This window comes from Diplotaxodon limnothrissa, linkage group LG14, assembly GCF_057381915.1.
Source record: "Diplotaxodon limnothrissa isolate DT_005_m linkage group LG14, D_limnothrissa_male_GT1.1, whole genome shotgun sequence".
Taxonomy (NCBI): domain Eukaryota; kingdom Metazoa; phylum Chordata; class Actinopteri; order Cichliformes; family Cichlidae; genus Diplotaxodon; species Diplotaxodon limnothrissa.
In genome coordinates, this window is record NC_140609.1 from 33130288 (window position 1) to 33143257 (window position 12970).

The 12970-nt window shown below is 42.8% G+C and overlaps 1 protein-coding gene across 3 annotated transcripts in view; it reads left to right on the forward strand.

The window, feature by feature from the left end:
* Positions 1 to 12970, forward strand: part of nbeab (neurobeachin b) — a 206989-nt gene that overhangs the window by 189786 nt on the left and 4233 nt on the right. The window contains exons 48-54 of one of the 3 annotated variants that reach the window (XM_085371743.1): positions 4118 to 4285; positions 8067 to 8096; positions 8565 to 8654; positions 9702 to 9894; positions 10654 to 10725; positions 10880 to 11035; positions 12065 to 12235. In XM_085371743.1, coding sequence (XP_085227869.1) covers positions 4118 to 4285; positions 8067 to 8096; positions 8565 to 8654; positions 9702 to 9894; positions 10654 to 10725; positions 10880 to 11035; positions 12065 to 12235 — 880 coding nt within the window. The remainder of the gene's footprint in view (positions 1 to 4117; positions 4286 to 8066; positions 8097 to 8564; positions 8655 to 9701; positions 9895 to 10653; positions 10726 to 10879; positions 11036 to 12064; positions 12236 to 12970) is intronic. The other 2 variants (XM_085371742.1, XM_085371744.1) reach the window with 2 other exon arrangements.

Below are 12970 nucleotides of genomic sequence, written 5' to 3' on the forward strand. Positions count from 1 at the left end.
CCCAACATCCACAATGACGGCGAAACAACTAGTAGCTCAGTGTTCCAACATTCGAAAGAAGGGACTGCTCTCACAGCTAGAGATTGACGAGGTACAACACAAATGCTACGGCAAGGAGGAGTCAGGACGCCAGGTCAGGGGGGCGATATCATCACCCCCACCCGAGATTGGGTACATAGCCCCAAGTGCGATAGGAGAAGGATCGTTGAGTGCGAGAGGAACTGACCTGAAAAATAGGATCATGGCCAAGCTTGAAACCTGGATCCCCCGTAGCCGGTTACCAAGATTACGTGAAGTTCCCTCAGAAGGTCTGCTAGATGATGTTAATGCAGCACTACGGGCAATACCTACAACCACGATTACCGACACTAACAAGCTGATCTACAATACGGCAGCAGTGATCAGTGAGATGCTTGGCTACAAGTTGAACAGCGACAAGGGGCAGTACCCTCCATGGAGAAGGAGGCTAGAGGGCAAGATCAAAGTAGCACGGAGGGAGGTTAGCCAACTAACAGAGTTGCAGAAAGGTGCGACAAATAAGGTGCCTAAGAAATACAGCAAGCTGTCCATACCTGAGGCCTTGGAAACTGCCAAGCAAAGACTCACAGCCTTGGCCAGCCGCTTGAGGAGGTACACCAGAGAGATAGAAGGCAGGAGAATAAACCAGCTGTTCTCCACAGAACCAGCAAAGGTGTACTCTCAGTGGCAAGGGAACAATAAGAGAACCGCACCACCAAGGCTGGAGACGGAGCAATACTGGAAGAGCATATGGGAGAAGGATGCAACCCATAACGGCAATGCTCAGTGGCTAGAGGATCTGAGGGCAGACCACAGCGACCTCCCTGAACAGGGTCCAGTAACCATCATAGTGGCAGATATCCAAGAAAGGGTCTCCAGTATGAAGAGTTGAACAGCACCAGGGCCCGACATGGTTCACGCCTACTGGCTGAAGAAGCTGACTGCACTCCACGAGCGTCTGGCAGCACAAATGAACCAGCTGCTAGTTAACGAGAGACACCCGGAATGGCTAACTGAAGGCCGGACGGTCCTGATCCCCAAGGACCCCAAGAAGGGACCGGTCCCCTCCAACTACCGACCAATAACCTGCCTCAGTACTACATGGAAGCTCCTGTCAGGCATCATATCGGCTAAGATGAACAGGCACATGGGTCAATACATGAGCGGGACACAGAAAGGAATTGGCAAGAATACCAGAGGCGCAAAACACCAGCTACTGGTAGACAGAACAATCAGCCGAGACTGCAAGACCAGACTGACCAACCTGTGCACTGCCTGGATTGATTACAAGAAGGCCTATGACTCAATGCCCCACAGCTGGATACTGGAATGCCTAGAATTGTACAAGATCAATGGGACCCTAAGAGCCTTCATCAGGAACTCAATGGGGATGTGGCGTACAACACTAGAGGCCAACTCCAACCCCATAGCACAAGTCACCATCAAGTGCGGGATCTACCAAGGAGATGCTCTGTCCCCACTGATATTGATATATATATATATATATATATATATATATATATATATATATCTGGATCCTCATTAGCATTTACTAATGTAAAAGTTGCTCTTTTTTTAAAAAACAATTGATACATGAACATCTATAAACATGTTTTGTAAAACAGGAAATATAATAAATCAGGGAAGATATTATATTCATTCAGTACAGCAGTGTACAGTTAATAACTACTCAGTCTTTGATAGACAGCATAGATTAATCAATAGCAGTTTGGTCAGGGAATCCCGAAGAAAGGAAAAAAAATTCAGCCTCGACTCTTCCACCAACTAGAATTCTTGCATGCATATATTCATAGAACCAGCTTTGTGTTATAATTATTGTTTTATTTATAATATTGACCAATTTTATAAAGACTATTTACATATTTATCCATCATTCTGAAACAAATGGCGCATGTAACATTTCTCCTTGTAATGTTTCTGCTTCCTCACAAAATCAAATCAATCAATTTCCCACTCTTCCTTTTAACCTTCCCATGCATCTGCCTCCTTGTCTTATTCATGGCTCATCTTATAAAGCCCATCACTCAATACTAACATTGTACAATCTGACCCCAGTGGTGTCTCCAAAAGATGAGGTTGAGGGCAAGTTTGTCCTATAGTGTTACCTTCTGTAAAGCCAGAGCTCATCACTTTAGCAGTGTGCGGGGTGCTTTTCATCTGCATGTGTGTGGACATGTCTGCATATTTGTCTGTGTGTGTGCACAGTTAATACAGATAGCCTATCAACACGTGACTCATAACTCCCAACAGGTTTTGGGAACAGCAGAAATAGACAATGAGATCGGACCCATTTCTTACCTTCAGATAAACTCGACTCTCCCTTTAATCTGGAATCATTTACTGCAGAAGCTCAACAGCTCCCCTCCCCGCTAAACCTAATGAGCAAGAACACAATAGCTTCTGTTTGCAGCAGTGTGGATACATTGGTACACATATGGGCATATTTTCTCAATAAATATTAACATTAAAAATAACATCATGTTTTTAGAGCTGAAAAGCTGCTTTTTGGAGACTTAAAATTCCTATTTAGAAAAATTGATCTTCAATAACCAGTAGTCTAGTACTGTAGTGATGTTTCTTGGTTATGATAGTATACCTTCAAAAATAAATTGTAATTTGAGCAGAATAGATACATTTAAAATCAAAGTTTATATTATTGGAAATAATGCTCAATGATACGCCTCCATTTAAGTATAAAGATTTGCTTCTACCTGAAAACCAGAACGGCTTCTTTAACATTGCTATGAAGACACAAACTTTCAGGCATCCTGAGGTTAGAGGCCACCGTGTTTTTTGAACTAGAGGTAAAAGGAGGCTGCACGAACACTCTTGACCTTTTCAGCTGGAGTGACAGAGCCTGGCTGGTCTTATGCAGGTGACCTTTCCCCATGCTGTACTCGGACTGCCTGGTTGAGCTCTTTCAGCCTTGTATACTGGCAGAGAAGTGGTAGAAAAGGGAAAGGCTGGGAGTTGTTACTGGCATGTCTGCATCTCCAACAACACGGATTAAAAAAAAAAAAAAAGGATTACAGTCGATGTTTTCTCACTGTTGAAGGATACATGTGTGATGTTGCATTGCATTGTTGGATTCTCAGACCAGTGTATTCACACGCCCTGAAAATCATAGTCCTCAGCCTCCATTTTTTTGTCTTTCTTTTGTTCTGTTCTCTAGCTAGCCCACACTCGTGCTTCCTCTATTATTTCATTTCTGTCAGAGAATCGCTCTGACTGCCTCCCCCTCTTTCTCACTCTTTCTTTCTTCATTCCCTCCTTTTCTCCCTCCATCTCTTTTCCTCCCACTTCCCATCTTTGCATGTGCCACTTTCAATTGTAGTGATATGCCCTGTGGCAAACTCTGCCTCTGTGTGCTTGAGCAGGCTTTGTTGGTAATGGCTGTTATTCCTGACGCGAGGGGAGGAGTGTAAAATTTCTCCAGCAAAGCCTTACGCCTGCATGCATGGGAATTGTATTGTACAATATTCTGGAACAATGCACCCCCCGCCCCCATCCCCCACCCACTGCATGCTTTCCATAGGTATATTTATAATAATTATCGGACATAAATCTTATCCTAAATATCTCAGTAGCTCTCCCGCAAGAAATTTAGTCTCCTCTTTTGCTCTTGCAAGTAATTTATCAGTGTTTTCCTGTAGACAGTTGTACTGTAATATGGATCCTGTTAGTATTGAACCAATTTCTTTGTCTCCGTGCAAAGATAGTTTTTTAAGTGGACAGAGAAATATGATATGGGAGGTTTCCCCTTCAGTCAGCTGATTAGATTATTGAGCATTCAGCTTCTGTTTGCGTACTCCTTCTAATCTTTATGTCCAGTAAAAAAAACCTCAAAAAAATATTATTAATAGAAACTAAAATGTTTAATGCTTCAGTCATACTTTCCATTATAGTTCACTTTGTAATTAGTTTTGTTATATTTAAAGGTAATGTAATGGTCAGTAAGGTTGTGTTTTGTGTTACTCACTGTTGGGTGGAAGTGAAATTTGTATTGTGTCTTTTGGCCCATGTGCTATGCGCTGCTGGTATGCCTCTCACCTCTAATTGCCCCATACTCCTCTGACAGGCCCTGGAAAGCGAGTTTGTGTCATGTCAGCTTCATCAGTGGATTGACCTTATTTTCGGCTACAAGCAGCGAGGCCCAGAGGCGATGCGCGCCCTCAACGTCTTTCACTACCTGACTTACGAGGGCTCCGTCAACCTGGACAGTATCACTGACCCTTTGCTCAGAGAGGTAAAGCACACGGACGCACACACGCCAACCCCTCTTTTTTTTTTTTTCTGTTGCTCAACATAACCACAACTTCCTGTCTCTATTTGTTCTGGCATGTGCAGGAGCTCCAGGAGCATTCGCATCATGCATCTGTCAGTCAAATGTTGTGTCATGCAAATGTACACCGTGAGAGAATCAGATAAAGATCATGACTCACTGCAGGTTTTATTTTTTATTTGTGTAATTTCCTGGTTACACAAACAGATTTTCTGGAATTATTAATACTCAGATAAACAATAGTCCTTTCATATCATTCAGCATTATCATTATTCACAGCTTGTCTTAACATCGTAACAATGTCCTCCTTTTTTTGTCATGTCGAAGATACTGTCTGTCCTCGCCCTGAATCAGATCAGTGAATGTGACCTCACTCTTTGATCAATCACCAAAGGTCACTTAGTCAGTAGATGAGGGAGTGAATCCTCTTGTTCTTAACAAATTAATTGAATAACTACTCGCTCCGCCATACTACTCGTGAATAGCGTAATTGCAAGGGGAAAGGGGACCAGAATATGCAGCAGCTGGCATGCATTGTGGTACTTTCCAGTGTGAGCTCGTCTCTCCCTGTGATATCCACCATCTGCTGTCTGCAAAACAAGTCATTTATATACTGTCACTTCCAGGGGCGCCTTTATTTATCAAGTGACCACTATGCAAATCACCTGCAGAAGATTTGGCTGATCTAATTACCAAACCATATTGTGAAAGAGTTGGTTTTCATCATTTTGAGGACAATTTTAGATGATGCCTTGTTTATTTTGCATCAGATTGAGCTGGTTTTAAGCTGTCTTCCACCCTGGCTGTTGTTACCCTGTGAGATGACAGTACTGTTAGTTAGTTGCACATTAGGAAGCCTGCTACTCAGGCTCCCTAATTGCACCCAGTTGATGTATTCTCTGTTGTGACATGTATTGTGAATATATTTTGTGAAGGAGAAAGAAATTGGTTCAGCTAATTGCAACTGATGTAATGTTGATATGATGAGCACTAATTAAGACGAGCCTTCATACCCACAGTTCGGTTTTTCATTCCAGGTGGACTTTTTTGTATATTAAAACTCCCAGTAATCTCATGAACATGGTTTTTGGAAAAGTCGTCATGTTCATGCATTAAAATATATTTATTTTGTTTTATTGTATTGCAAAGTTGCAAATATGATTTTGTTCCAAGTAGAAGCCATGTAATTTGATTAAAAATCATCAATATTCTGCACAGTCTGAGAATGTTAAGAACATTTGGCAGGTGACTACCTGCTTCTGTTCCACTTCTGCCTTAATGAGTCGGTGAGGTGTGGCATGGAAGTGTGCCCAGTGAATGTCTTGCTTTTTTCTAAAATGTGGCGATTGACTTCGGGGTATTGATTCATTCTGGGCCTGACAGGTGAAGCTGCAGATCTGGCATTAGTCACAACAATTAAGGCATTTGAAATGTCAAGAAATTAGAGGTCATGAGAGATAATTTCCACCTGTGTGTCAGATGAAAATGATGACACCCTCTGACATGCCGCTGGGCCTCTGGTTGAGGGCACGGTGACAGCTCTACTGGGCACACTGCCGGAACAGCAGTCCTTCACCGTGATGCTTCTCGTGACAGCCCTCTCTTACTGAAAAACATGACAGCAACCCCTGGATTCAGACCCCACTGTGTCACTCAGAAGTAAACAGACAAATTATTCATCAGTAGGACTCTATTCCTCCTCATGTCACTGCCCCTCCTGCCCCCTCTGATTCAACAGAGACAACAAAGTGTGCTATAGCTAGCAAATGTGGGGCTTTGAAGTAGCTGACATACTTTAGAGTGATTTCACTGTGATATTCTAATTATGATGGAATACATGTTTAAATGCTTGACCTTAATCTGTATTAATCAGCGATCATATAGGATTTAATGTGCATTATCAGTGATCATAGCTGCATTCGAAACAAACACATACTGGTGGACATAATGTTTGAGACATTTCTGCTCAGCTCCCAAGCTGTCACTCAAGAAACACCCCCAAGGCAATTCTTTATTTGTACTTAGGGATTGCAGATAAGCTTATCTTAAACAAATTTCCACAGGCATGTAAAGAATGGGCAGTGATGTTGTCACATGGGAAAATAACTCAGTTACACAGATTTTACAAATTCTAAATGGTACCTTCACATATATTTACATGGGTTTGTATGGTTTTGATGGGTTTTTGCAACCTGTTTAAATTTCTACTTAAAAGCAATTCGCCATCTGTAATCTATGGGATCTACCAAAAGGTGAAAGGTGCCGCAGCTTCATGTTTGCAGTTGCCACTGTGCATCTCAGGTGTCGTGACTCAGCACACGGTGCTTAGTGGGGCAATGCAAGGCCATGTCTGCAGTCTGTGTGACAGAGCTGTTGTGTTGCTGCATTGCATGAGTGCACTGGAGGATCCTCCATAGAGACTGCCACCAGTTTGGGGAGCATACAGTAGAGACGCAGGGAGCTGGAGACACTCACCTCTGAAGCCTTTTGCTCATAACACAATTAGATGCAAACAAAGTCAGACAGACAAATACACATGGTGAGTTATAACGGATGTTTGGTGCTCATCCAAGCAAGGTGGATTTTTGCTGGGAGGGAAGATCATCCAGATGGCTTTGGCAATAAGTGTCACTTATCAGCCAAAAATCAAAGCCTGAAGTGACTTATACTAATGAACTACCTGTTAAGTGCTCTCCATCTCAGATCGAGATAAGTTTCTGACATACATCACTGAAGATTAGTATTTAAATAGCTGAGAGCTATTGATGTGTTTTGATCATATAGTGGAAGAACATGTTCTTGGGTTAACCTTCAACAAGTCAAACCCCCCCTGCCCCCCTGCCCCCCTGCCCCCATAACACAAAAACACATACAGAGACAAACTCTCCTGTTTGCACTTGGAAACTTTTGGTGTTCAGGGTTTTCTGAGGCTACCAAAATGGGGCTTTGCTGCACCCAGTTTCCCCAATAATAGAATCATCATAAAAAATATGTTGATGTTTTCCACATGGCCTTCTTAGCCTTTCTGATCTTTGTATCAAATGTCTCTACTTGAACAGACACGGTGACCCTAACCCCAAACCTAACCTTAAATAGCCATAATGTCAGTTGCTTATTACTTGACAGACTGCATTGTAAAGAAACCCCGACTAACACTTAATGATTGCCAAATGTGCTCCCCAACTCACGTGAAACTTTCACTACTAAGCGACAGAGCTGTGCAGACAGCGCCTTTTTTTTTTTTTTTTTTTTGGTGATGTGGAAGATAGGAAGTGATCGGGGGTGTTGGGGGCGACCGTGTGGCTTGCAGGTGGCCTGTCCTAATTCAGTATCACCTCCAAACTTCCCATGCCACTTCTCCCACTGTGGCATGTGTTACCCAATGGGTCTTTTTGATAGTGAGTGGTGTGTACAGGCGGAGGAAAATGAGGGCTAGCTGCCCAGGCAGTCAGAAGGGCGGGCGAAAGGCTGAGCGATGTATGTTCCATTGTGCACAGTGGCATTGACGGACGTCTACAAGCTCCCCTCTGATGGTGGAAGTGGCTCCAGTCACATCAATCACTCCCACCGTGGAGTGCCCCACTTTCAGTCAAGCTCAGCAGCTCTTACTATTTGTTTTTTGCTCCCTCTAACTGCAGGCAAATTAGATCTAGTGTCTATTTAAATGGATTTTCTTTTTTAAATCTACTCTTTTAATGGCTGTTTTTAGGTAGTTTTCTAACATCACATGCATTTAGACTTGTATTTTATACCCCACGAATCATCTTTCATCAAAGTACCTTTAACCAAATTGCCCTGACCTGCTTGTGTAATTTTGTCGCTCTGTTTAATACATGTTAATGTGCATACACGTGCTTTTACCCTTTTGTTTCAAGCACAATAACATCTAAAAGCACACCGGCTTGCTGCGGTCCTAGCTGGATGTCACTCCAGGTTAACGTTTGTGCAGTTGGGGCCCCTGCTCCTGGAAATGGGAATGGTTAACTGAAGCATGTTAATAGGAAAAGGCTTGTCTCTTCCATACTAACACTTGGATGACTCTGCAGGGTGAGGGGGGAAGGGGGAGCACCCAGGCGGATTGGGAGTGCACCCCTTTCCCTTTACCTCCCCCCTTCCTCAGAGGCACGGCTGAGTTAGGATTTGCTTGCATTGTCAAGTAACGCATTGACCCATCACTTTGATGCATATTGATTGTGACAGCCGCTCTCTCTCTCTCCTTCTCCTCTCTCTCTCTCTCCCGCAGGCCACAGAGGCGCAGATCCAGAGCTTTGGACAGACGCCATCTCAGTTGCTTATTGAGCCACATCCTCCACGCAGCTCCGCCATGCACCTGGTGAGAACAGCGAGCATGCTGGGAAAATTCCCTGCACCTCTGGTGGTGCTGGTGTGCATGAGGAAGGATGTGTGGACCTGTCCAAGCCCGGATGGTGTGTGTTAGCGTGAATGTGTTTGTAGGTACAGTAGACAGAAGATTGACAAGGAAGTCCTCAAATTCTCACTTCCAAAAGTTTCTTTGAATCTGATCTTTTATAACAGAAGATACATTTTTCAGAAGTCCTACATCATGTAGGTCACAGACCCTCAGTATAGCAAACAATCTTTTAGTTCCAGTGGTCTGCACTGTTCTGGAGCTGGTACTGCCTACTAGGAGTGTGGTTAAAATGGAATAGTGCTCTCTACTGGCCTAGTAGTGCCTTTCTTTATATTGGAAGCACCTCTTCCCTGTCCAATCCATGTAACAACCAGCCTTGTCCTCATTATCCTCACATGGCTCTCTGTTTCTCTCTCCCTACAAGAAACTTAAGACCTTTTAGGTCCGTTTTCTACTTTGGCAAATGTTGAGAATATTTTCATCACTTCTCTCCAGTTCTTTAAATGGCTTCCTGTATCAAGGATGAGACCTAAAACTGTTTCAGATCTTACAGTATTGCTAGTATCACTATGTCTGCCATTGCTTTTACTTCTGCTACACATGCAGAAGTCAGCATAGTAGGAAAAGGTAGGAAAAGCACATTGCAAACGTTTTTAAAAAGCCAGTTGCTTTTAGTGCTTTCCTTATGGGCCATTTTCTGATGTATGTACATGTATGCACCATCTCATACGTGCAGTCAATACCATCCCAGTTTCCCATGTCTACCTGTGTCTTAGTCCCTGCTTCCCATAGGGGACAGTGCATGAAACTCTCCTTTGTGTCTAAACCTAGTTTTTCCTCCAACCTCCATACTAATTGCCTCTTGCATTCTTTTTCTTTCATCTCTTCTTTTTCATTTTTTCCATCGCCTCCCATCCTGCTCCTCTTCCTCCTTCTCCTCCTCCTCTCCCAACATTGTACTACTCCATCCTTTTCCACACTTTGTCTTTTCTCTCTTCTACTCAATAGTGTTTCCTTCCACAGAGTCCCCTAATGTTCAAGGACCAGATGCAGCAGGATGTCATTATGGTGTTGAAGTTTCCCTCCAATTCACCCGTAACCCACGTGGCTGCCAACACTCTGCCCCATCTTACAATACCTGCTGTGGTCACTGTCACCTGCAGCCGCCTATTTGCAGTCAACCGATGGCACAACACCGTCGGTGAGTGGAGCTCAGCTCACATGCACAAAAGTGTGCCACACCACATGCCATACCTACCACAGCAGTGGCCCTGTAAAATCACTTCATCACCATCGCACACACACACACACCAAAAAAACTACCAACTGCTCATAATAGAGCTGCAGCCAGCTGGCTATGGGAGAGGCTAGCACCTCCCAGGTAAGCTGACCGTGAGTGTTTCCACATGTTACTTCTCAGACATGTGTGAACAACATTACCCACGGAGCCAAACCCTGAGAATCGGCCTCACCTCAGGGTCAGAGGGCCAAAGCAATGGTTACTAGAAAATTAGGCCACAACTGCACCACATTCTCCTCACACATCCCCATCTGTCACTGTAGAAACACACAGACCTCCGGACCAAAGAGCCTGCTCTATGTGGCGGCTCTGGCTGCACCCACACTAATGAACACAGCTGCAGCACCCTTGCCATCCTGTTGGAGAGGAGGGAAATGTGGTTTGGCTTTTCAGAATAATTACGATAACAAGACCTCCATATTTTCAGGCATGTAGCTGCTTCAAAACTGGCTCCAGATATGTTCACATGGATGAAATATCTCCATTCAATTTGACACTCTGGGGGGGAAAAAAAGCAGAGTAAGACAGATGGACCTCCAATGCTTCCATCTCCTGGAAGATATCATGAATTAACTTGGCTCTAAAAGTGGAACAGGTGTGCGCGTGTGTGCAGATATGTCCATTGGTCAGAAATAGGCTCACATATCTGTCTGGATTCAGGTCTCCGAGGAGCACCCGGCTACTCCCTGGAACAGGCACATCACTTACCCATAGAGATGGATTCTCTGGTTGGTGAGTGAGCTTGAATGGAAAAAAAACAGCATTAAACAAAAATATCTAATGGAGTTTTAGATCTGTATAAAATGGCACAGTCCTTAATTTATAGCTTTGCTTGGGAAATTGCTTGGGACATGTGTTATTTCTTTCTTTCTTTTTTTTCCCACAGCCAACAATACTGGAAGCAACAAGCGTCAGATCACAGACCTAGTGGACCAAAGCATCCAAATCACCACACACTGTTTTGTCGTGACAGCTGACAACCGCTACATCCTGGTGTGTGGCTTCTGGGACAAGAGCTTCCGTGTGTACTCCTCTGAGACAGGTAGGTTAGAGTGTAAACTCTATTTCCTACAGAGGTGTGCACTGATGTGTGGAGGACAGTGCTATGACGGTAATGATACAGTATTGTTGCTCCTCTCTCCTGACAAGCCTTGTAGAAAATGGGTGAAAATAATAAATAATAATGGACTGAAATAAGAAAAAAAAAGTTATTTTAAATTTTTTTTCTCCTTATTCTTATGTTTCAGTCGGCTTAGGTAACATTAATTTGTGTTGGTATGTGTGTATATATAAAAAGGATTAGCATTGCACCTTACAATGCAAGCACAGACTGTATGTAAAAGATAGGTCTGAAAAGTGAAGCTAGAGCAGAATTGCATTAAACTTGATTTTGTTCCTTTGGTTGTGAAAATAACTATTAAAGGCTCTGCAAAAGTTCTCCCTCTTCTCTCTTCACTTATGACCTTATTAAACACTTTCCTATTAAATTATGGCCCAGTCACTAATTTGATTTATTACTGCATGTTTATCATATTGTAACTTGTTATCCTATTTTGAGTAAAATCATGGTATGTACTGGAGAGTAGCTACCTTGTGACTGACAGGTTGCTACTGGATATGCATGCCATTTGTCTCAGATCCATCATTTGCCTCCCAAATCCAGTTTAAAAATGAAAAACAAGATAGCGATGTCTGAAATGCTATGGCTTCAAAATCGTGAGTCAAACAAAACAAACAAATCAGTGGTGTCATGGTGGCCACTTCCATATTTTATATATGCTATATAATTACAGGAGTTTGACACACTCTCTTTCTCTTTAGAAACACTGGGTAGCTTAAATAATCCATTTAAAAATGCTAAGGACGTTATCTTTTAAACGGGGTCATAAGCAAAAGTTTTATTTTGAAAAGCTGGTTAACCACTAGATTAACTTTTACAAGTATTTATTCACTAATTAATAAATTAACTCTCTTTACTGAAGTGACAGCATTCACAGTACCAGTTGTAGCAGTCTTTACATTTCTGGACTTTGTCAACACCGAACTCATGTACAGCGTGTATCCACTTTAGGTAAGCTGACCCAGATAGTTTTTGGCCACTGGGACGTGGTGACATGTCTGGCCCGATCAGAGTCCTACATTGGAGGAGACTGCTACATCGTCTCTGGGTCCCGTGATGCTACGTTGCTACTATGGTACTGGAGTGGGCGGCACCATATTATCGGCGACAACCCCAATAACAGTGAGTAACCGTATCCAAGTGCCACGCACTCGCATGCATAACAAAAGAGGAGAAGAACTGCCCTCTGGACATGTTTATAGTTAATTATGCCATTTCTTGGTTGTGAAATGAAAGTCTGTAAAGGTAAACAAGTCTAGTATTTTTGTTTGTTTGTTGGTTGTTGTTTTTTTTTATTTTAATAAACTGGTGAAAAATATTTCTATTCTATAATTAGATTCTACAATCAAATCCAGAGGAGTGACGGGGGACGATCATTTATCTGCACCGAAGCTGTGATACATTAGTGTGATTCATTACATTGAGATGTGCTGCTTTCAAGTAGAGGACTCCAGATGTCTTGGCATTCATAATAGTAGACCCCAGTGTGTGATTTCTGCTGCTCAGTTCATTTAGTTTCTCATTCGCACTGATTGTCTTGTGTTTCAAACAATTAATCACAAAAGGAACTGTTACAGTACCATGCAGCAAGCAGAACCATATATGGTGTGGAATGGGGAAAAAACTGAAAATAAAGGGGGGGAAAAAACTGTTTTTATTTTATTTTTGGATAACAATGCCGTGTGTGTGCCCTAAAAGATCTCGTGTTTCCAGTCGTCTCAGATTCTAGGAGCTCTGAATTAGTCGTGAGTGTCCTTTAATTAACTTCACTGAAGCTCCGACAGTTAATTAAGAATTTCAGCTTGGATGCCTCCAATTAGCAAGGGGCAATAGCACTTGTGTTACTGCAGCAGGAAA